The following is a 25,916-nucleotide window of genomic DNA, read 5'->3' on the forward strand; positions in this document are numbered from 1 at the left end:
CAAATTGCAGTGGTTACAGGATTGAAGCGAAACAAATGGGGATAATCAGAACAGTATAAGGTGTGAAGCCAACAGGCATTTCAGGAATAGAAAGAGGAATATCTGAAAGACAAAATTGATGAGCCTGCAACAAACAGTAAGAACAAGAACACTGGAGACCTGTATAGAGGATTAAATGACTTTAAGAAGGGCTACCAACCTAGAAGTAAATTGGTGAAGGATGAGAATGGTGATCTGCTAGCAGATTCCCACAACATTTTGAATAGGTGTAAGAATGACTTCTCTCGATTATTGAATATACATAGGGTCAGTGATGTTAGGAAGATAGAAATACATACAGCTGAGCTGTTAGTACCTGATATTAGCCCTTTTGAGATTAAAATTGCTATTGCAAAATTGAAAAGGTATACATCATCAAGTAGTGATCAAATTGCTGCAGAACTCATTCAAGCAGGAAGCAAAATATTACAATCTGTGAACCATAAGATAATTCTGTTTGGGATAAAGAAAAATTGCCTGGTCAGTGGAAGGAGTCTGACTGTAGTAATTATCAGGGGATATCACTGCTATCAATTTTGTACAAAATTTTATCCACTATTATCTCAATATTAAGTCCATACATAGATGAAATTATTGGGGATCATCTATGTGGGTTTTGATGTAACAGATTAACTACTGATCAGATCTTTTGCATTCGTCAGATGTAGGCAGCTTCTCAAGAAGGGCTGAGCTCCATGAATGCATGAGTGTTTAAGTTTTGTAAAATTGTAACACAAGCTTAATTTTTAGGATATTGCACCTTCATAAGAAAACAACTGCTAATTTGAAACCCATCAGCTTCTCATAGTTATGCAGTAATTTTGTTACATATTATATGTATTGTAATAACTTGCAGGGGGCATACCATAGTGTAGTTGGTTGAGGCGCTATGCTACAAGCCGGAAGGTCACGGGTTCAAGTCCTGATGAGGTCATTGGATTTTTTTCAGTTGACAGAAATAGTACACGAGATTGCTCACTGAATCAAAAACTTATTTCAGACACTTCAAAGCCCATGTTTTCACTCACCATTTTCAGTTCATTTTTAAATATGGGCAAAGAACAATGGTTGAGAAAATATTGGAGTTCTGTAGTATGTAAGCCTATTGGTTTTTTCAGGCAAGATGTGACTGAAAATTGTGTATGTATTGATTACAGGCTTATATCTGATGGGCAGTTGGAGATAGTAACAGGTGGTTGGGTGATGAATGATGAAGCAAGTACACATTACTTCTCAATGCTGTTACAGATGATGGAAGGGCACCAGTGGTTATTGAATCAGATTGAGTTTAAACCCAGGTGCGTTGATGGTTTTTTTAATAGGCCACCTTGTCATCCTTTCACCTCCATTCCCAATGAGTTATGAGTTAATCAACCTGTTCCATCTGATACTACAAAGTCTGAGCTACTAATAGTGCCAATAAATAAATAAATACATTTTTGTCATTTTATACTTTCAGATGTGTATGTATACATGTGTACAAGATCAGTCAGTTTGTAACCGTTGTTTGCCCGTTGACCACAGGGAACTACATATGGGGTTAAGATGGCCGCAACTGCTCGCTGTGAGGGGTTAAGGTAGACATAGCTGCTCGCTGTGAATCGCCTTATAGTGACTCCGAAGATTCAGGCGGAGACGTAGCCTCACCTTTTTTGTAGCCGAACGATCCTGTTGTTCTGTAGTATATCTTGGGCACCACTCAGCAGAGAATATGAGACTATCACAGGGTTGTTAAGTGGGCCTTGGTTCCAAGAAGGCAGTCAACAAAACCCAACAACAAATACATGAACACTTACACTTTATTTAGTATGCAAATTTATATCGTTAGTAACACTGTTGATGGTTATCTGTAGTTCTTTTGTTCCCTTTTTTGGGAGCGACACGAATACATGTCTTAACAGTTTCAGACCTATGCTTTGTCTGTCTAGAACAAAAGGAAAAGCGTGTCATGCCGTTGGCTATTAGCATGATGTCATTCAATAGCTAGTGTCTCCCATTGGCCATACCCTGGGAAGTACCGCTCTAACTAACTTATGAAGCTTACATCATGCTTTTCTGAACAAGGGGAAAGCCCCTATATTATCAGCTTCATAAGAAGTCATGTGACATTGAGTCATTCCCACTTAATGTATAGCCCATGACATAATACAGCGTGTGATGATTTATGCAATTCCACAAATTCAAGTCTTACAAAATACAGTAGTTATAAAAATAATAAATGTATACATAAATTAGTTGAAGTATATTATTAAAAAGGATTAATCGGTTACAAGTTTAATAAGCAAACTGTTTCTTTAAAGAAGATACATATTGTCACTAGAGGAAGTGCCCATAGACAGAGTAACTATAACAGCCACACTGGTTTAAATCTGTTGCCTGGCAGCAGACGTTTTGTTGTCAGTTTCATGGTTCCTATCTCGCAACGGGTTTCTACATGCCACAGTATTCTCACCATCATCTTACTAAGTGGTCACCTTGAAATTATATCTCCTTTTGACTTCATGTTCACATTCCATTGTGTCTCCCATGCTCAGGTGTATTTCTGAAAATCATTTTTTGAAACTACTCTTAGTACTGTCATTACATTCCTTTGAATGCCTTCAAATGATTCATATTGACACCCTTTCATGGATATTTTCAGTTCTGGGAATGTGAAACGTTCTCTGGCCAAATCATGTTAGTATAGTGGATGCTCCAACACTTTAATTTACCTTTTAGCCCAGAAGCATTGTACAGAAGGTGCTTTGTAGGAATGTATACTTTCATGATGAAAAATCCATTACATAAGCCTAAGGTTTAGTAATTTTCTTTATAAGTTCTCTGAAGAAGTTGACATCTTTTCCACTGAGTCATTCTTACTATGCAGTATCAAAGAAAATTGGAAGTCAAAGAACACTTTCTCATCTTAACAGTTTTTATATTCATTAACTAGATAAGCTTATTGGTAAGAGCTAAATTAAATTCAGTATGTCACATTCCTGATTTTAAAGGTTTGGTCTATGTATATGACATTTCGGCATTTATTGAGAAATATACTTGCTTAATATTTAAGATTATTTTAATGAAGAAAAGAAAGTCATTTCTCTGATGAACTTGAATTTTAAATATGAGATGACATCTAAAATTCACTTCTCTTGACATTATTCATTTGTTATAGTCAACAAAACATTTGTGGTTACTGATTGTAGGAATAGTTGGTCCATAGATCCATTTGGACAGTCACCCACGATGGCATATCTGCTGAAGAGGATGGGACTTGAGAACCTGGTTATTCAGCGTGTACATTATTCTGTCAAGAAGTATCTTGCACGCAACAAGAACCTTGAATTTCGATGGAGACAGCTGTGGGGTGAGGTGATTCAAATTTATGTATATATAAGAAGTAGTTGGCTCTCAAACTTTACAGGAATGAGCAATCAATCATGTCTTATTAAAAATATAAAATAACCGTTCAAACTGAAAGATGAATTAAGTTAAAAATTAAGAGGTCTCAGCTTATTAACTTCAAAATATGTAATATATTTCAGAAACACTGATCTCAATCCATAAAGAGTTATTACAGAAATAACAATAATAATTGGAAAATATGTAAATATTGTGACATAACACCTGAAAGCTGGAGTAGTGGAGTGAAGAGAGATGGCCATTGCTGCCCAGTGGCTTTGTAAACACGCTTCTATAACAGTGGATGCTCTTGGATGTAGTGTTGTCTGTGCAGGCCATGCTGAGGCTAGATAATGAGGACCAGTCGAGAGTGTAAGTCAGTTGTTAGATGGTAGCCAGGCAGCAAGGACATGAGTATGGGAGCAGAGGAATGTATACTGTTGGGAGCTGCTACCTAGCAATGACCATTGAAGATATAGACTTGGTATTTACAGTAGTAACTTGTGGAGTGTATAGATTAGTGAAAGCATCATAATTATTTGTAGTTACAAATTATATGTGTTCAGTAAATCCAATAATCAATCAAAACCCGGTGTCTAGTGAGTCACACATGGCAATATATAAAATGATAAAAATCATATAAGCCATTGGAAATGTAATAATAAGTGGCTTGAAATTGGTCTGGATTATTGAAAACGTATGTGGCATTAGTTACTGCATATAACTGTGCATGGGTTATGGACTGAATTATGTATAGATTTTGCTATTTTTATGTGTGTAGCCAAGGTATGGCAATGTTAAGAAAGCAGTCTTCTGAGATGTGGAGCCATGTAGATATTGTGTTAACCGACATTTTGGAGGAATGTATCACCTCCATCTTCAAGGTAGAAGAAAACAGAAGAAAATCCGCAAACAAGGAACTAGCTCACCCTGGGTGGAGGTGCTACGTTCCTCCGAAACATCAGTTAACACAATATCTACATGGCGCCACTGCTGTGAAAACCTCAAATCTTACATGGCAGTGTTGTTTTCACATATGTCATGTGTGTTTAATATCAATTATTGCACATCACATACTTAAATAACTTTGCCAAAAGCATGAAGAATACTGCAAGCCCACACCTGAACGGAAACATGTGAAGGCTTTCCTCTGGGAACCAGAACTTTTGGAGCTAAATAGGAACCAGTTTACATTTGACAGGAGTATTTACAAGACATCAATAAAAAAATAAAACTTTTTTGGTATTTAAGATTACTTTAATAGAGAAAAAGCTGATTTTTCTGATTAATTTTGATTTTTAATGTGCTATGAGATTTAAAACACTTCACTTCCTATGGCACTGTTCGTGTGTTATAGTTAATGGAACATTTATGGTTACTGATTGTAGGGCTAATTGCTCCACAGACCAATTTTGACAGTTTCCTACAGAGGAATGTTGAAATTTTTCTGTGCATTCCACTCCACAGAGAATCGATGCAGCCTAAGAATAAACAGAATTTTTGTCCAGACTAATTTATTGAAAGGCAAGATTTAATAGTCCCTAATTTTTTGCTGTATTCCAGATGGTGATGGTTCTTCAGATCTGTTTACACACATGATGCCATTCTATAGCTATGATGTGCCACATACATGTGGACCAGACCCAAAAATATGTTGTCAGTTTGACTTCCGCCGACTGCCAGGGTATGGCATCTCATGTCCATGGAAAGTTCCCCCACAGGTCATCACAAAACAGAATGTAGCTCATAGGTGAGCTAAGCCATTGCTTTAAGCTTGAAGTCAATTTTGTAAACCACACCAGGAACATATTTTACCTTAGATTGTATGTAGACTCAGATTTGGAAGGTTTCTAAGACCTACATGTTTTGAGTGATATTTTAATAATTCCTGTTTACAATTCTAGGGGCACCAAACATGTATTGTTAGCAGCGTCGTTTATGTTATTCGGAAGAAATCTGATTCAGGTTCTGGCAAAATTTATAGCTATCTTTACTGAGAGTTTTGTGGATTTCCTCAGTTAATCCATGCCTGAATATTGTCTTCAAATAGGTCACAACTGCCTTCTTTCAAATCCCTATCTAATTGTCATTCATTATTATGTTTTCAACAACACAGCAAGCCACGAACAAGTCCTGGATGACATCAAGAACCTCCTCATCAAGATAGACAGGCGGCACAAAATCTGCCCCATACAAGAAGGACGATAGGAGTACGGACACGAACCTACGTGGTTTAAAAAAATGTTAACTATTGACAATAAAGGTTTTTTAAGTAACATCTAGAAACTTTTAGAAACTTTACAACACCAGGAAGCTGCTGTGATTGTGAAAAGTTCAACTTTATGCCTACTGTGCATTATAGGATATAAGTGTATGTATTTTAAATCAAAACACCTATTGTGATGGTAGTTTCCAGTTTGTAATGATGTTCCTTCTGAAGATGGCCCGTAAGGACCGAAACATGTAAGGGAGATAAGTTTAACATAGTAAAAACTTACATATCACACTGGACGGAGTGGTTTGTGTTTATAATTGTTAGTGTGACGGACCAGAATGAAACAAATCAAATATTCATTTTGATTTGACTGTATATTCTATGTGCAGTTGAAGGTGTATTGTTAAATAGCCTAAGAAATAGTTAATTCCTTAGTCCTGTAAAGTGTGGGATAGCATATCTGCTGAACTATATAAAGAGACTTTTTGGAAAAGGACAAATAGTACAAATCATATCAGTTAATTTTTACAATGTCTTCCAGAACAAAGATTTGTAATCTGGAAAGAGAATTCAATGACATTTTTGATGATGAAGTTGTTACTGTCCTATTACATGCAGAGCTTCATAACTTGTACTATGCTTCACTCAGTATTATTGGGATGATAAAATCAAGGAGGATGAAGTGGACATGGCAGGTAACATGCATGGAAGAGATGAGAAATGCACAGAAGAGTTTGGAGAGTTTGGGTGGGAAGCCTGAAGGGCTTGCTTGGAACATACAGAAATTGTTGGGAAGATAATATTAAAATGGATCTTTAAACAAACAGGATGGGTCGATTATGTGGCTCAGAATAGGGACCAGTGGTGGGCTTGTAGGAACATGGTGATGAAGCTTGGGTTCCATAATTTCTCAAGGATGAAGGATGACTCTGCTGTGTGGAATTAATTTGTTTGCTAGACCATTGGCCTGTATCATACTGAATGACCTGAATTGTACTGAATAGATACTCCTTGATGAATGCCATCTTCTGGGATATGGTGCTGTGTAGATCTGAAATGTTGGTTCACACAATATCCACACAGTGCCTCATCCCAGAAGATGGCATTCTTCATAGTCACCACTGAGAAAACCTCAAACCGTACATAGATACTTTTTGTCTTTTATTTACACTTATTTTTATTACTTCAGTATTGCCAGGCCTTATTCATGTGAGAACCCCACAGTGTCCAGGCTTGTCTCTGTGCAAAATGAGCTGCCTTTTTTGTTACAGACTCAGGGCAGACATGTGCCATCAGAGATGGAGTTTTATACTGTGGGATAAATTTTTTCTTGCCCAAACTTGTAGAGGTTAACGAAATTCTTTTAATAACCTTGTGTGTAGTTGTCATAATTGTTATTATTGATCAAGAGTTCTTTCAATTTTCTTTCTGTAATATGGTCTTACACTTTGACTTTCATGGATCATGTTGGAGCATTGTTGAAACGTGTTAGTTATTGACACTTTTTCACAGAAACTTTGTTAGTACTGTCCATTAAACCTATGTTTATTTTAAAAAGAGCTGGTTATTTCTTGCAGAGCTGGGTTGCTGCTTGAACAGTACCGCAAGAAAGCACAGTTATATCAAACTAATGTTGTTCTTGCCCCACTTGGTGATGATTTTCGTTATGACCACGCATCAGAATGGGATGCCCAGTACAATAACTACCAAAAGATATTTGATTTTTGGAACAGCAAGCCTCATCTGAACGTTGAGGTCTGTGTACTGCTTTGCAATTGCTGCTTGTTAGTTTGCTAGGAGTATCCTTATATTGCTTCCTTTTGTTTATTATTTATGTAGCTTTGCACAAGGCTTTCATGTTATATTGTAGCATTATTGTGTGTTACATAGATTGAGGGTGTTCAAGAACCTAGTATGGAGAAGAATGCGTTAACTTAAGTTATAGTATGTGACAGAAGGTTGGAGAAAATTACACACTGAGCACTTTTATAATTTCTAATCTTCAGATAATATTATTAGGATGATCTAATCAAGGAGAATGAGATGGGAAGAATGTGTTATAAGTATGGAGAAGTGAGAGTAGGTTACAAAATTTTAGTGAGTAAACCTGAAGATCAGAAACTACTTGTGAGATACAGGCATAGATGGGAGGATAATTTTAAAACTGATTTTTAAAGACTAAATTTTTAGGATGTGGACTGGATTCATCTGACTCATTACAGGGTTTAATAAATCTCTTGTGGACATAGCAATGAAATTCAAATTATGTAAAAACAGGAAATGTATTTACTTACTGAGTGACCGGTAACTTCCCAAGAAGGCTTCTGATCGATGCAGTTAGTTAACTAGAGAACATGTCTTGCAGTAAGCTCATCTGAATTCAGTTTATTATAAATGTTGCCCATGATTTTGAATTGACAGTAATTATTCTGTAGTGTAGAATGCTGTGTTCCCTCATAGAAGAGAAAACTAGGAGCTGAATGTCAAGCTGAAAACCGTAATTGCTTGATGTTACCATTGGGTGGCGAAGTCTTGTTTTTGAATCTTAGTGATGCCTATGACCATGATCCTGGTGCTTAAGTCCAAAATGAACAGATCTGATACTTTTTATGTTTTTCAGCGTGGTGAATATGTCATGAATTACTAAGAAAAATAATTCCTTACTCTCTTCAGTGTGTCTGTAGAATGATTGGTTACACAATAGCGAAGTTGTACCTGTAATAAAATCTGCATCAAATGAGTATGAAGGCCAGTGAGGCATGCAGAACCACACAGATCACATTTGAGAAGTTTGTGTACTATGCTAGAGCATACCATTCCACTTATTTCTTACAAGGGCTATGTTTCAGTTTTACTAAACCCTTTTAGGCACATGTTGGACACATCACACAGTTGCTATATTTTTATAACATATAAATTGCCCCACAGGCACAGTTTGGAACACTGAAGGACTATTTTAATGCAGTGAGGGAAGAGAGCATGCCGGAAGGGTTCCTCTCTCTCTCTGGAGACTTCTTCACTTATGCAGATCGTGATGATCACTACTGGAGTGGTTACTACACATCTCGTCCATTCTACAAGCGCGTGGACCGTATGCTTGTCTCTTATGTCAGGTTAGTATGTTGTTTGTCTTATTTATGTGTCTCATGTTGCATTTTTTATAAAGTTGCTTACCCTCCCCTCCCCCAGATCTGTACTTAATCCTCATGTCTGTGTTGCAGTAGAAGTTATAGAGGGCAGTCATGTAGTTATCTTATTATAATTTCCTTAGTTGTAAACCTGGAGTAATGATATCAATTAAAAGTATGAACCTTGCTGGTTATTGGTGTGTTGTTCTGTGAGTGACAGTATACAAGTGAGGGCATGTATCAATAAATTTTGATTTTTATTCAACTTTTTGTGTGTGTTTAACCCCTCAGTGCCATCTGTGCCATCTGGATCATGTCAGTGACATCACTTACTTAGGGCTTCCTTTGTGTGACTATTAAGGCATTCTGTAAATGTGTGTATGCATTGAAAGCTGAAAATTGGAACTTTCTGTTCCATTTTTTCATAATTATTCATCATGACATGGATAATTACAAGTCTCATCTTTCTTTCATGGACAGAGTTTCCTGTCCTGCCATTAGGTGCTTTACCATGTGACTGACTGTTGCTTCTGACATGTAGAGACATTTGCAGCTGAGTGGAACCAGGATCTATTACTTTGGAAGCTGAAGGTCATAGTAGCCAATGCTGAGTTAGAAGAAATCAGTTGTGCTGTACATATGCAGTGGAATGCTCCAGTGGCGCTAAAAGTTCAGATTCAAGTGATTCAGAATGAAGCTAATTATATTGAAACATTAATGGTGAAAATTTGTGGATAATTATGCTACAGTTGACATATTACTGGATGATGATGATGATGACGACGATGACGATGATGAGGAGGAGGAGGGGGGGAGGGGAAGGAGGAGGAGGAGGAGGAGGTAGAGGTATTAGTGATAGATTTCAAATGGGAAGACATAAAGGGTGCAAGGAACATTTTAATGATGGTTTTGGACTACAGGGTGCAGCAGAGAACACAAAAGACATTGTGTAAATTTTTTTATCTGTTTTTCACTATACCGAACAATGTATCCAAATGACTAGCACTGTTGCTTCTTAGTTGGGAGGTTCCTCCATCATCAGATAACACCCTGAAGACTGAGTATTCTGGCTGAGGGATTTTGTGGTTTTCCTCAATTCCTCCAAGCAGATACTAGGATAGTACCTTAAAGTAGGACATGATTGCTTCCTTTCACATCCTTTTCAAATTATCATTTACTAATCATCACACTTCTGATGCTGTATATTATGAACCATTTACAGCAATGTTAAGTAAACCATAAGTAAGCAAGTATTTTTGTATAATGTGTTTTGGAAATATAGTAACCAAAACTGACTGTTAATATAGAACAATTCTTAGCAATAATAGAAGCCAGCCATATGCAGAACATTTCATAGTGCTGGGGGCATCTGTGTTCAAATAAGATTTTCAGTGAAACCTTGGAAATCTTGGACACTGGATGACACTGATGTGCTTGGGATATTTGTGTGTTAATGGGAATGTTGATCCCAACTGAGTGCTCTGTGAACTAATTTACCAAGCTGAAGTATTGATGTAACGTAAGTAATATTCTCATATTCTTCACATATTTAACCCTTTCGCGCGGTTATTTAAATTCCACTGCCGTCTCTCCGGCGGTAATATATTCAGCCGGCCATTTAAATTTTGCTCGAAAATGATTTATTCATCATTGTTCTTAAATTATATGAGATAGGAACATGAAACTTTCACTAAAATGATCTTAAAAGGTGGTTTTATAACCTTACCTTATAATATGAGCGCCCGGTATCTCGGCAATGGAAGCAGGTGGTTTAGAATTTGAGCAGTGTATCGTACGCCTTGAAGCATGAAACTTTCACTAAAGTGATCTTAAAAGATGGTTTTTATAACCTTACCTTATAATATGAGCACCCGGTATCTCGGCAATGGAAGCAGTTGGTTTAGAATTTGAGCAGTGTAAGGAAGGCCTTGAAGCATTCTTTTAACCCAACGCTGCCCCACATTCACCACACCAGTATTGTGTATCTTTTCTTTGGCTCTTTTTTTTAACCACACATCTTCTGTGCGGCCTTGCCTTCTTCCCCGTGAGGGGTATATGTTCAAGGAAATGTCTTTCCGTGAGCGTTTAGCTAGTCAGGTCAGCTGCAGTAAATTCAACGTTACGAGTTATCATAACAAGGGGTTGTTGCTATGCCTTTGATATTCCATCCATTTTGGCGGCAGTAGATGTCGTAGGGGTGACCACAGAATTCATGAAGTTATTCTAAGAACTGGCTGGTATGTAGTGCACGAAAGCAGAGCTTAGCTGGCTCAAAAAAAAATTTATGGTCATCCCTCGAAACGACCACCAAGGTCAGTACGATAAAATGGCGTCAACTGGAGCGATAATACATGAAGGAATGAGTTCTTTCCCTCCCCCCCCCCACACACACACCAGTATCGTCATAGGGGGTGACCATAGTGTTCTGCCTTAATTCGTGACGTTTTTCTAAGAACTGGGTGCTGTGTACTGTGCGAAATTAATCGATCTTGCAAGAATAAATTTTTGGACATCCCTCTTCTAAGAATTCCAATTGAGTGTGTTAGTGTGGCCAGCTCAGGGCAATATGATATTATAAACACAGCACATATCACGTCTCTGCTGTTTATAACTTCATAGGAAAGAAAACACGCCATTCATAACAGATTGAACGAGGAAACCTCTCGCAAGAGCAACAGGAACTTTGCTGCAAGACAGGCATATGTAACGATGACTTAGCGCAGATAAAGTCGTGTCTCATTATATATAGTCCTTGTGACAACAGGCCAGCGAAAAATCTAACAATCTACAGCAAAACCATCAATTATTATGGACGTTATAACATAGGTGTGCAGCTGGACGAAACATAGATGTCGAACCCCCCCAGACGATTTAAATACCTGATGAAACATACACGTCAAACCACGCTGAACGGTTAATACTTTTCTTGCATTGTTTGAATGAAATTTGGCTAAAATTGTTGAAGCTAAGGTTTTTTTTACCCCAAAGTTACATTTTATGTAAATCTGAAGCCTCATTTCTCCATTCTCATTTTATTGAAAAGTATCTAAAACTTTTAGTGCTGACAGGTTAATAATACTGGAATACCTTTGTTTAATCAGATACATATTATTTTTTTTATTGCTAGTTAGGTGGGACTAAGTCCCTTGTCTTGCGGCCACTTCTGGCCTATTGTACCAGCCCCAGATGATAGGTGAGGGTGATTTTGATGCAATTGATGGAATTAAGATTGGCAGGGGAAACCGAAGTACTCGGAGAAAACCTGCCCCAGTGCCACTTTGTCCACCACAAATCCCACTTGGCCAGACCTGGGATCGAAACCGGGCCACCGTGGTGGGAAGCCAGCGACTAACTGCTTGAGCTATGGTGCAGCCTCAATCAGATATATAACACTTGTCTTCCTTGACCTACATCAGCAGTAACCAACACCAGCTCCCCCTTGAGTAATTACATGTCAGGAGGAGTATAATCAGTAATTAAGGATAGGTATGGTCATACAGCCAAATTAATATTAATGATCCTCTGTTCTGTTCATGCTGTACATATCGATGTGATTAGTCCTACTTAATGTGGAGTAAAGGTTTCACTTATATGACTTCAGAGCTTACATGCACTAGACATGCAGTTGAAGTATTTTAATGAATTTGCTTGTTATACCAAGACAAATAATATATTCTCTACTCCCATGTTTCTTTCATGTTCTTCAGAAATAGTCACTTTTGTTGCGGTAGTCATGATACGAACTCCACACAACAGAGTGAGAGAATGAGATATTGCAGCCTGATTTTCTTCTGTATAACAAATATTATTTAAATATGTATTTTTCCTTTATTTAATTGTAGTTGTAATAAGAAATAACACAGAAAAAAATGTTATTCTATATCTTATGTATAAAGTTGTGAATATTTTGCTCAGTTCAATAAAATGTATGTCATTACTTTCCTACAATGTGATCATCCCAAATTCATAATTCATGTTTCAGGGCAACCGAGCTATTGTTTTCTTTGGCTTGGGGCACAAAGCAGAGCTCATCTGATTGGCTGCTGGCACCAGAATCAGGTCTTACAAAACTATTAAGTGATGCACGAAGAAGTTTAAGTTTGTTTCAGCACCATGATGCTATCACTGGAACAGCCAAAGACCATGTTGTAGAAGATTATGCCAAGAAGTAAGGGAGCAGCATGAAACATTGTGATCATAGCCCTTTTGTTGTTCTGAAAGTTACAGCTTCATAAAATAGAATAGTGATGAGTCTCTTGCTAAAGGTAGAGGTATTATTCTCACTGGATTGGGTTTAGACTACTTATTTATAATAATCTTTCATGAATTTGTTGGTTGTGGATATTAGCATACCACAAATGCTTTGTGTTTCAAATAGATGACCATATGTGACATTAATACCTTTTATTTGTTATTTTAAAATGCTGTAATTTTGGCAAATATGTTAGCAGCATATCACACACCACATGTTGCAAATGAACTCTAAAATATAACCTGCAAGAATTTTTGCATGGCTTTGCTGTTTTTATATTTGCACAGCATTCTGGATAATTGCAAAATAGAATTTCTGCTACCAGTTTATATGTTTCAGAGATGTTCAGTGCATTCAGAACCTGATTATGAAAGAAAGCATTGCAAAAAGAAAGTGTACATAGTATTTGAATAGATACAGTAAATTTATGTCTGTACTAGGTGAAAGAGGTATTAGTACATTTCAAGAGACACAGGGTTACTGGCTTTTTGGACTTTTGAATCATCCATTGTTCTAAAGAACACAGAAGTACACAGCATTTTGGAAACTGGATCTGTTTCTGTCCTCATGTGATGTAGGAGACACCTTCTCTGTTAGGTCCAGCCAGTGACTGAAGTTAGCTTTTTCTAATGAGCCCAACAAAGTAGGGGTCTCCCATCCCACAACTGAGGATGGAAACAGATCCAGTTTCTGAAACATTGCATTCTTTTGTATTCTTTAGAATAATAGACGTTGAACAATGTCCAAAAACCCAGTAATCCTGAGTGTTATACTTTATTGTCAGAACCCTTTGGAATCTTTTCAAGAGACCTGATACAATATATGATATAAATTCCATCCTAAGTGCAACAATTTATTGTAGGTCTTTCGTTTTGCTTTCTTCCACACTACATGTTTTGGCTGCAGATGGCCATCATCAGGTGTATACGCTCACATAGCTGTTACACTGCACCCAGTTTAAAATTTAAAAACACACAGGTCTTCCCAATTGGCTAACAGTATCTACTTCACTGATATTTGTCTGATTCGTACATCATCTTTGTCACCCACACACACATCAATTTTGACATTCATGAACTGGCACTTTTAAAATCTTCAGTTCCAATTTTAAAAAGTTCCTTTAAAATTATCTCCAAATTTTAAAATTTAAAATTTAAGATTCTCAGGGTTACTCGCCCCACGTCTATAGTGCTGCAGCGGCTACTTCTTGCTTTCAGCACTGTACAGGTGTTATTCTGTGTAGGCTTCCTGTGTGCGTGCCGCTGCTTATCTTTACTACGTGTGCGGCCGAAACATGTAGTGTGGAAGAAAGCAAAATGAAAGACCTACAATAAATTATTGCACTTAGGAGGGAATTTATATCATATATCATATAGAGTGTAACAGGATGCTTAAATATAATATTGTAGACCTGATACAAGTTAAACTTTTGTCTAAATTAATGATTCTTCCTACATGATATGACTGTCAACAAATTAAAATCTTTTAATGAAATAACCATTTACCATTAATTACTAATTCATTTATTAATAGAAACATACTTTGTTTGGAACTATTGTAATAAGTTAGATAATAATAAATATATGATTTGAAATGTCAAACTATGATGGATAGGAGCACTTTCTATTTAGGTAACTAAGAGGCCGGTAAATACAGATTTTCCTGTGCCACACGCTGTGAGGTTAAGAATTAAAGAATTGCTCTAAGTGATCATGAAAGTACATGCAGTGGAGATGGTAAATACTCATATATACAATATTTGAAGTTAAGTGTTTCACTGAGTTAAGTCATAAAGTTGTGAATCTTAATATTAACTGTCTTTATTGTCTGCATCCTGGTGCACAATGTGGTATTTTTGGCCATCCACACAGAACTGCAAAACGGGAACAACATTCAATTGTAGGAAGAAAACATCCATACAAAAGAAGCACACAAACACACACTCCAAAGAGAAAATAACTTCATTACCATACTACATAAGTAAATGAGGGAGAAATGCATATAGAACTAACAACAACAATTGTACGCAAATAATCATTCATAACATATAAAACAGGCATTAACAACAAATTCCAGAAGACGTCTTCACCCTCTAATATACGACAAGCATCACAGAAACCTACATCATATCGACAAGACATAAACACTAGTTTAAACAATTTTAGCCCTAAGGATTAGCTATAGTATCAAAAACACCAATGTTATAACGAGATATAGAAAGCAATAAATTTTTAAAATAATACGACTATGGGTCCATATTAGGACAATTCAGTAACAAGCACATATTTAAGAAATTGCCTGATGATGATCCAAACATGGATCGAGACATGTAGCAGACACTAGTTAGTTAGTTATTGGAGAGGGTGGGTTTCCCCATGTACTTAGACCTGTATTGGTCCATTGTGTTTCCTTCTATGATTTCTACCAGTCTCTATATCCTACCGGTACCAGTGCTTACCATCAGTCCCGCCCAGCCAGCAAGACTGGCTCTACTAGCTGAGAGGTATCTATAATGCTTCCCCCATCTACCAGAGGTATTAGAGACTGCTGTTGGGCGGGAAACGTCCGTAATTTGGCTCAGTGACCTCCTTTGGAGATATGAGGTTCTTTTACGTGCCGTAATGCTACGACACGGGACCCATGGCTTAAAGTCCCTCCCGGAGGACTTGTTCCCTGAATTTTTCCGCCCTTAAAAATTCGACGACCTCCGCCAGGTATTTGAACCCGCGTACTACGAGTCATGAGTCATGAGGTGGGAACGTTACCTCTAGACTACAGAGGCCGCTTAGCAGACACGAAGTAAAACTGATGTTAGTATAGTGATATTGCATTGGTTTGAAGAATGCCGTCTTCTGGAATGTGGCACCATGTAGATCTTGTGTAAACAAATGTTTCAGAGGAACATATCGCCTCCATCTTCTCTTGAAGTTGGAGGCAATATATTCCTCCAAACCGCTGGTGTACACAAGATCTACATGGCACCACATCCCAGAAGATGGTATTCTTCATGGTCACCACCGTGAAAACCTCAGACCTTACATTGAATTGGTTTATTTGAAAATCTGTTGTGTTGACATCCAAAAATACCACAGGAATATTAACTGATCAAGGAAAACAGTGAATCATGACAACTGCATTATATGTGTAGCTTACTTCACTGTTAGGGCCACAGTCTTTTCCGTTCTATTTCCATTACTCTTGCAGGTTGTTGGAGGCCATCAATGGAATGCAGCATGTGATGCAACAAACTGCACATTTCTTGTTATCTCCACCACAAGTGAGTATACAGATTTTGAACCCTGACACCGTATCATTGAGTGTTTCCTCGAGATGAATTTTTAATAACATGATCCTTCATGTATTCCAGGTGCCATATCAACCCAATTCAGAATTTGTATACTTTGACATGGACAATATGCGGAAGCAGCACTACAGTATCCCAGAGAAGGCTGTTGTATTTTTTGGTGAAGGTTTTGAGTCACAAAGAGTTGTGCTGTATAACTCTCTGACATGGAGACGAGAGGAATTGGTCACACTCAGGGTATCTACCCGTAATGTTAAGGTGGGCTTATGCTGAAGATTGATGAGTTTATCTTTTAATGTTGAATATTTGTGCTATTAAAGTAGTATAAAATTGTGATTTTAGAGGAATTTTTCTAATAAGGAAATCAGTGTTTGAACTGTAACTGCTTCTGTGTGTAACTTCATGGTTTCTGCGACAAAGCTGTAAGATTTCCCATATTATTGATGAATGTTATAACCTGTTGACTCTTAGACTCTCAACTGAGTTTGTGAAATAAGATTGCAGATAACTAAGGACTAGAAATTGTTTCCTCCCCAGAATCTAAGCATTAATTTTCATCATTGTCTGGGAAAAACTTTGTGATTTGCTTATGGTATATGGCTTTGCCATAACCAAATAAGCTTGTTCCAGAACTCTGTATTATAACATCCTATCTCATTGTAGTTGAATTAGTTTTGTGTTTACCATCATCTCTACATAACACCTCAGTGATGTTTCATAACATATTGTTCATTCACAATATTAGCACTATACATGTTGGCACTATAATGTTCGTTTGTACAACATATTTTGGTCATTTTTTGAACATCATCAAGTACATTTATTTGATGCATAAGCTGGTACACTGTTTGTGGTCATAACAGTTGTCAATAAATATTAGAGTTAATTTTACCAACCACACAGCACGTTTTTTATTTACTGTCACACTATATGTTTCGACCTCAAGAGGTCATCCTCAGGTGTACGAACACAGTTGCACAATCACACGCAATCACATTCGTTTTTCCACTTATTTTGATCCTGTATCCTGNTGTTCCTTGATTTGATTATATTTTATAAGAAGAACTTGACACATATTATTTGAGCGTGGACCTGAAGAGGATACAGGATCAAAATAAGTGGAAAAACGAATGTGATTGCGTGTGATTGTGCAACTGTGTTCGTACACCTGAGGATGACCTCTTGAGGTCGAAACATATAGTGTGACAGTAAATAAAAAACGTGTTGTGTGGTCGGTAAAATTAACTCTAATATTCATTTAATACACAACAGGATGCAAGAAACAATTAAAGTTGTCAATAAAGTTTAAAATTTCTGAACTTCAGATTTAAATTTTAGGTTAAAATTGAAATTAAAGTTAAAATTAGTGCCCTCTTTTTGTTATGGTTGGAGATTTAATTGTTGGTGTTCATAATTTTGTTCTTAGCCCTTTTGGTTGAGATTTTTTTTCTTTTGTGTGTTATTTGCTATTGCTGTTAGATATCTGGAATATATAATACTGTTGTGTTAGTTTATTTGTATTATTCTAGGTTTTAGGGTTATGTAAATTGGTGTGTGTGTTACTTACATTTGATGTTGGTTGGTGGGTGGGAATGGTGAGACTTTTGTTGTGATATGAGTCTAGGAGGGCAAGTGTGAGGTAGATAATAAATTTGCCTAAGTCTGGAAAGCATGATATTTGAATGGATCTGTTGTAGGTGACAGATGCTGCTGGCATTTCTGTTCCTAGTCAGACAAGTCCAGTATTCCAGGAGTTTTCAGATGTTATTGCAGAGTCTCATTATGACATCACATTTATGGCTGATGTACCTTCACTTGGTTTGACTACATACCTCCTGCATGCTGTGCTTCCTGCTAAGAATATGTGAGTCCTTCATAATTCTCTGTAAATCAAGGTCAAACAATGTATTCTTTTTTTTTTCTGGTTATTGTATCTTTTCAGTAAATAAAGTAAAGGGTACTTTTTGAAGAATGTATTTTTTCTGTTTTGGATATATATTGTCATGTATTTTGGTAATGTGACAAGTAATTTATGGGTTCCAGATTAGATGACTCAATTTATTGAATATACCAGGTGGAACTACAGTTAGTTTTAACACAATTTTACTGTAACTATAACACTACGTAACTACTAACAATGATAACACTGAAGGTTACTGTAACTACACCACATAAAATGAAGATTTCATTTTTTACTTCTTCTGACTTCTCTTTGTCTTCTGTTATAGTCTGTCTTCTGTTATTCAGTTCTCTTCCTGAGGTAGGTGTTGTTCAAGCCATATAGAGATCACCTCCTTCAACAGTAGAGTTATAACGTTCTTCACTGTTACTGTGCTTTGGAGGTTTGATACCATGTGAACAGAAACATTTCTCTGTGCGTTGCCTAGGAATCGACATGATTCTGTATACAATGCATTGCTTCTTCAGTAGTATTCGTTGCTGTGGAAACATGTTCAAACAGTTTGCCATCCAGCAGCAGCTTCTGTGTTGCCACAGAAACTTGCTCAGTGAAGCCCCGCCCAGCAGATGGGCAGATTGCTGCTCTGAGGCATCATATCACAATATTTATGTTTTGTAGTGCTGATAAGATTTCACTTTGGTATAAGTGTGTTATTCCTATCATTAAATAAATTGATGTGATTTAGACCCATACACATTATCATAAGAGAAGCTAATTATGTGGTGAAGTTGATGACAGTTTAGTGTTGTTAATTGGAATACTAATTAAGTTTGCTGTGTTTTTAAACCCACAGAGATTGTATACACTTTTACTGAAATGCCCTCATAATTTGTATTGAATATGAAGTTCAGAACTTGTATGTGATAATGTGTTGCAGAGATAATGCTATGTCACATGTCAAGTTGCTGAACTTTGTGGGCTCTGCACCAAGAATTGAAGGCTTTGAATACATTGAAGTGGTGGATGAAGCAAAGGAGTTCTCAATCCACAATGATCATCTGTCTGCAGCATTCAGTGAGCAAGGGCTCTTGAAGGCTGTCACTCTAAAGGATACTGGTGTCACAGTTCCTCTGCACCTGGACTTTGCAAGGTAAAGGGAAAGTGTTCTTCTACCTCTTAAAAAAAATGATTCATTTTGCAGGTGAAAGCAGATAGCATAACCTATGGATATTATCTGCCTATTAATGACCCACTGTGGTGGAACTGCAGTTGCCAGGTTTTGATGACATTTTATCATGAGAATGCATAATAACCCTTTATATGGCAGGGATAACTGTGCATGCTGTATGCTTTAATGTTCAATAAATTAACATTTTCCAGTAACTAACTAAGTTCATGCAGCTGAGCCATTCTTAAGAAGCTGCCAGTTTTGCAGCTACTCAAGAACTTCCCAACACTTTATGGAACCCAAAGGTTCATTACCATATTCGCAAGAGCCCTCCACTGATCCCTATCCTGAGCCAGATCACTACAGTCCATACCACCCCATCCTATCTCTCTAAGATGTGTTTTAATATTATCCATTCACCTGTGGCTTGGTCTTCCTAGTGGTCCCTTTCCTTCTGGTTTTTCCACCAGTATGCAATATGCATTCCTCTTCTTTGTATTCGTGCTGCATGCCCAGTCCATCTCATCCTCCTTGACTTTGTCGTTCTAATTATACTTGGCGAAGAGTAAAAGTTACAAAGCTTCTCATTATACAGTTTTCTCCAAACTCCTGTCACTCCGTCTCTTTTCAGTCCCAATATTCTCCACAGCACCCTCTTCTCAAACACCCTCTGTCCGTGTTCCTTCCCTATTGTCAGAGACCAAGTTTCACACCCATACAGAACCACAGGTAAAATTATAGTTTTGTATACTCTAATTTTTATGTCTTTAGACAGCAGACGAGAAGGCAAAAGGTTCTGGAATAAATGGTAACAAGCATTACACAGATTCAGTCTTCTCTTTAGTTTCTTCTGACTCAAATTTTGATTTGTTATTGTTGTTCCCAAATATCTGAACTGTGCCACATTTTCAAAACATCTGTTACCTATCTTTATGACATGATTTTGCCCCAAGTTCTGGTGATGAGACAGCAACATATACTTAGTTTTCTCTCTGTTTACTTCTAGACCAACCACCTTACCGGTGTCGATTAAAGTTTTTCTGTTTTTCTTTTTGTTATCTGTGTTATCTAATCTCCCAGTAGATTCATGTCATCAGCATAGACCAGCAACTGATGTGTCTTATTTAATTTCATTGCCACCTAGTTTTCTGAACCTTCCTAATGGTACATTCTAAAGGAAAGTTTAAAAGCAGTGGCAATGCAGCATCTCCATGTTTTAGATCGTTTTGGTTAGGAAAATTATCAGACAAATGTTTACACATATGGATTTTGGTATACGTTTCACTTAAACACATTTTAATTAGCCTAACTAGTTCCATGGGTACCCCAAACTCTATGAGAATGTACAATGCTTCCCTCCTAAATGAATCCTAGGCTTTCTTGACATCTATAAATAGCTGGTATACTGTGTCATTGTACTGACATCTTTTTCTCCATTGTCTGATCAATGCAAAAAATCTGATCAATAATTGATCTTTTACATCAAAACCCACACTGATGATTCCCAATAATTTAATCTATATAGGGACTTAACCTTGAGAGAAGGATATTGGATACAATTTTGTATTAAGTTTATAACAGTGATATTCCACAATAATTGCTGCAGTAAGTTTTATCACCCTTCTTGTAAATTGGTACAATAATAGACTCCTTATTCCAAATAGAATTAATGAGTTTATGGAGCTCAGACCATGACATTCCTCCTCCTGCTTGAATCAATTCTACCAGAAATTGCTCACTACCTGGTGATTTATACCTTCTGAACTTTGTAATTTCAGCCTCAAAGGGACTAAGATCAGGTACCAATGGCTCAGCTGTATGTTTTTATATATTCCTAGTGTCGGTGACCCTACGTACATTCAATAACTGAGAGTTTATTTGTTGGTTTCATCTTATTTTCAAAATAAGTAACAACTATTTCCATAAGCAGAACTTATCCTTGTAGTGGAGAAGCAGTGTGTTTTCTCAGCGATAATGGCTGACTTTTAAAATATTATTTATTTCACCTTTATATTATAAAGTGTTAAACCAACTCTCCTATAACCTGTATCACATGTAGTTATAAAGAATAAATGTTAATTTGATCTTTTTGGTCAGTATATTGTCACATGTTAGTGACTAGACACAATGTTTTGATTAATAATTGAATCTATTGAATGCTTGTAACTCATAACTACAAATAATTGTAACATTTTCTCTAATCTACACACTCTACAAATCACTACTGCAAGCAGTAAGTATTCTGTGCCTTCACTGGTCATTGCAAGGCAGCAGCTGCAAACAGTGCAACTGAAGACTGCCAACTGCTGACCCCAATTTCCAACTGACTGTTGACTGACTGGCTTGTTCATTTGGTCCTCAATATATAACCTCTACATGGGCTGCATAGAAAACACTGCATTTAACAGTTCCTCTGTTGTGTTTTTATTCGTTGCTACAGACACATGTTTAATGCACCAGCGGCTAGCAATGGCTACATCTTTTTGGTTCACTCTTCCTGTTTTCAGCCGTCATGTCTCAGTATTATTCATCCAAGATTGAATCTAGCTTATATCCCCCATTTTTGTAAATGTAAGTTTTCTCTGAGCTTAAAGTCCACAGAATGTACACTCAGTCTTAATGCATCATGTTTATTTGTGTCATTAATTCATCAAAAAAAAAGTGTTTCAATCAACTTCTGGAGAATGTAATGTCAAAAATAGTTTCAGGGAACAGTGGATGGAAATTTCTATCAGAAAAAAACCTGCATGGATTCTTTCCACTTTTGGTCTGTCATGTTTGAATAGCAAATAACATTATTTTTGGCTTCAGAATTACATGCACATTTACTGCATTAAGAATGGTTTTAAGATATTCTGAGGAATCAGTATTATCATTACTGTCAGACATTTTGAGTTTGTTACTTCTGTAGGTCAGTTCTATATTGATAGATACAAAATAGACATACTCCTATATATGCATGAGCTAAAAACTGAGAAGACCAGAAAAGTGACTTTGCAATAAGCAAGAGCTTGATGCTTGCAATTTTGTCTGTATTCTGTCTTTATCCTTATATGTAGAAAGTCATTGTTGTTGGTAATAATATGAATAGGCAAAAGGTTCCCCTTCCCTTACCTATGAATTTCAGTTTTCTAGTACATTACAAGTATGTTTAATAGATACCATGCACGACAAGGACAAGAACGCAGTGGTGCATACTTGTTTCTGCCAGACAGAGAAGCAGAGACAGTTAAATGGGACTCATCACCAGTCCGGATAGTGGAGGGACCACTATTTTCCCAGGTGCATATGCATCTACCAGGTGTACAGCATACAGTAACACTGGTTAATACACAAGGTATGTATACTGAGTTCTGAACTTATTGAAACACTAGTGGTACCCAGCTACGCATTGCTGTGGCTCAGTCTGGTTAAATGGAAAAGAAAGAAAAGAGAAAGCGCACGTTTCTAATATGTTTAATTTCACAATGCTTGTGGGTATACAATATTTTTTGTTGTTCCACTGTCTGTGCAGATATAGAAATTGTCTTTTTTGCCGACTCTAGAACATACAACATATAATTGTCCATGTGAGAAGCAATCCGTGTCTAGATCTAAACCGCACAATTCTAGAGATTGGCCCTGAGCTTTGTTGATGGTGATTGCAAATGCCAATCGAATTGGGAATTGCAATCTCTTAAATTGAAATGGCGCATCAGTTGGAATCATAGGAATGCGAGGAATGAGGACATCTTCACCTTTGAAAGGCCCTGTCAAGATTGTTGCTTCTACGACATTGCTCAGTAATGCTTTTACTGCAAGCCGCGTGCCGTTGCAAAGCTTTGGCTGGTTGATATTTCGCAACATGATAATTGGCACACCTATTTTCAATTGCAGTACATGCAGTGGCATCCCTGGCAGATCAAGTGAGTTAAAAAATTCTGTTGGATAATTAACCGCTTCATCTGCTTCCACAACAGTGTTGATGGACTTGTGTGTGACTGCCTCGCATTGAATGTTAGACTGAATGATATTGTTAAGTTCGTAGATGTCTTTGTTCTTGGCCGCAAGAATAACTCGTTCACTCTCGTGATTCTTATAATTGGTTTGTTTATTGGGAAATACTTTTTCAACCAATTCTTCTTTTGATGTCACTAAATTGCAGAGGTTATGAGGCAATGAAATTCGTCCTGAGGTCAGATCAACCAGCATCTTTCCGTTCCCAATTTCCAGCAATTAATGTGAGAATATCTCAGCTGATGGATCGTTTTGCAGCTGGACACGCATATTTGTAGTTAATTTTAACGTCTTTACGTGTCGCTACAAAGTAGAGTATTTCAGGCAAGCATTTATTTTGTCCGCTGGTGTCGATCGAGGAATTACAGGTAATGTTTGCCTGAAATCTCCTGCAAGCAATATTAATGCATTCCCAAATGGTCTGATGTTTCCACGCAGATCTTGCAATGATCGATGAAGAGCCTCGAGCGATTTTTTGTGCGCCATTGTGCATTCATCCCAAACAGTAAGTTTACATTTCTGCAGTACCTTTCCCATGCCTGATGCTTTGGAAATGTTGCACATGGGAGTTTCAATGAATTGCATGTTCAATGGCAATTTCAAAGCGGAATGAGCAGTTCTTCCACCTGGTAGCAATGTCGCAGCTATTCCGACGATGCAAGAGCTAAGGCTATGTCATTTTGGGATCGAATTGCTGCCAGAATCAATCTAATTAGGAACGTTTTACCAGTTCCTCCTGGCGCATCTAAGAGGAAGATTTCTGCAACCCCATTATTGACAGTTTGCATTATTTGATCGAAAATGCCTTTTTGCTCAAGCGTTAGCTTAGGAATGTTTGATTGCACATACGACAAAAGATCACCCGTGTTGTAATTTTGTTCACGATGCAATTCTACATTGAACAAAGCAGCAGCAGATCAATTCGGTGATGGCATTCCCAATTGATTGAAAACTTTGTTCGCGATTTCTAAGCACAAATCTTCAATCATTATCAACGCTTCATTGTAGATTTCTGCTGTGAAATCCATGTTCATATTGGAATTTTCCTTCATACAAATACTTATCGACATCAGCATCGGGTATTTCAGCGCATATTACATTGTCGATTTCGTTTGAAGTAATTTTGTTATAGAGCCAGATTAGTATATGTGCGTGTGGCAATCCACTGAGTACATCCAGCAGCGCACAGACCCAAACACTTCATGTTTTACCATGAAATCCATCAGCAATTTCAGCTTCTGTCTCAAAACGCATGCTGTGATGTCATGCCTATCCACTGGTGATTGCCCAGGAAGTAAGAGCTGTTGTGTATCGTCCCAAGCTGGATTGCATGTGAATGTAATGAATAGGTCTGGACGCCCGTAGTGACGAACATACGCAATTACATCTTGAGCGTACTCATGCATATGATGTGGACTGCCTGTATATGAAGATGGCAAAATGGTTAGTCTTCCAGCATTAGTTGTATTACCGTCATTTACAACTGCATCTCGCAATACCAGACTAACTTCTTCAGCGGTTAATTTCGGACTGCCTCCTTTGGCGGTTAATTTCAGACTGACTGCTCCTTGTCGAAGCTGGGCTATTTATACCTCAGCAGTTGCTATACAATGCCTTCTGTTGTCTATCACTGGGAAAACGCCGCTTTGTTGATTCCGCGATTCCTACGCAACGACCCATTGTTATTGCATTGTCTCTGTGGGAACGCTCCGTGTATTCGTCGTAACCGTGGAGATTCGATGTTCTCGACACAACGGCTCAATGTTGGGAATACAGTATTGCTATTGTTACTTCCTAGGTAACGGCCAACTGTTGGGGCTACAATACCGCTATTGTCGCTACCTATGCAGTGGTCTGTTCTAGCATTACTATGGAAGTGACTCCTGGATTCCGAACATGTGACATGTTTTTACCTGTCACAGATGTGACATCTATATAATAGGTATATAAAAACACACGCATATTCGAATGCAATGTTGTATCAAAATTTCAAAGCAATCGGTGAAGAACTTTCGGGGATTTAAGACTTTGAACAAACGAACATTTACATTTTATTTATATGAGATATGCAGTAACTGACTCCATGGACAAGAATCCTCCTTGGGGAAGCTATTAGTTATTCAGCTACTTATTAAATTCTCTACCTTCTGTGGAACTGAAAGGTTCATTATCACATTCACAATGGCCTGCTTAAGGTACATAGTATATTATTTTTTTTATTGCTAGTGGGGTGGGAATAAGTCCCTTGTACTGTGACAACTTCTTGCCTATTGTACCGGCCCCAGGTGATAGGTGAGGGTGATTGTGGAGCAATTGGTGGAATGAAGATTGGCAGGGGAACCGAAGTACTCGGAGAAAACCTACCCCAGTGCCACTTTGTCCACCACAAATCCCTCTTGACAAGACCCGGGATTGAACCCAGGCTGCCGCAGTGGGAAGCCAGTGACTAACCGCTTGAGCTATGGCACTGCCCTACATGGTATATAGTATATCATAAATTGTTGGTTTTTTATGGAGATGAGATTTTAAC

At 37.5% G+C, this 25,916-nt stretch overlaps 1 protein-coding gene across 4 annotated transcripts in view; it reads left to right on the forward strand.

Annotated features, from left to right (window-relative positions):
* LOC111868354 (alpha-mannosidase 2) overlaps positions 1 to 25,916 on the forward strand; it is a 67,616-nt gene that overhangs the window by 17,078 nt on the left and 24,622 nt on the right. For all 4 annotated transcript variants that reach the window (XM_023858926.2, XM_023858923.2, XM_023858925.2 and 1 more), the window contains exons 6-16: positions 1,197 to 1,337; positions 3,228 to 3,388; positions 4,987 to 5,173; positions 7,216 to 7,393; positions 8,567 to 8,751; positions 12,749 to 12,934; positions 16,223 to 16,295; positions 16,386 to 16,580; positions 18,020 to 18,186; positions 19,160 to 19,372; positions 22,549 to 22,727. In XM_023858926.2, coding sequence (XP_023714694.1) covers positions 1,197 to 1,337; positions 3,228 to 3,388; positions 4,987 to 5,173; positions 7,216 to 7,393; positions 8,567 to 8,751; positions 12,749 to 12,934; positions 16,223 to 16,295; positions 16,386 to 16,580; positions 18,020 to 18,186; positions 19,160 to 19,372; positions 22,549 to 22,727 — 1,865 coding nt within the window. The remainder of the gene's footprint in view (positions 1 to 1,196; positions 1,338 to 3,227; positions 3,389 to 4,986; positions 5,174 to 7,215; positions 7,394 to 8,566; positions 8,752 to 12,748; positions 12,935 to 16,222; positions 16,296 to 16,385; positions 16,581 to 18,019; positions 18,187 to 19,159; positions 19,373 to 22,548; positions 22,728 to 25,916) is intronic.

This window comes from Cryptotermes secundus, unplaced genomic scaffold (genome assembly GCF_002891405.2).
Source record: "Cryptotermes secundus unplaced genomic scaffold, Csec_1.0 scaffold2065, whole genome shotgun sequence".
NCBI lineage: Eukaryota > Metazoa > Arthropoda > Insecta > Blattodea > Kalotermitidae > Cryptotermes > Cryptotermes secundus.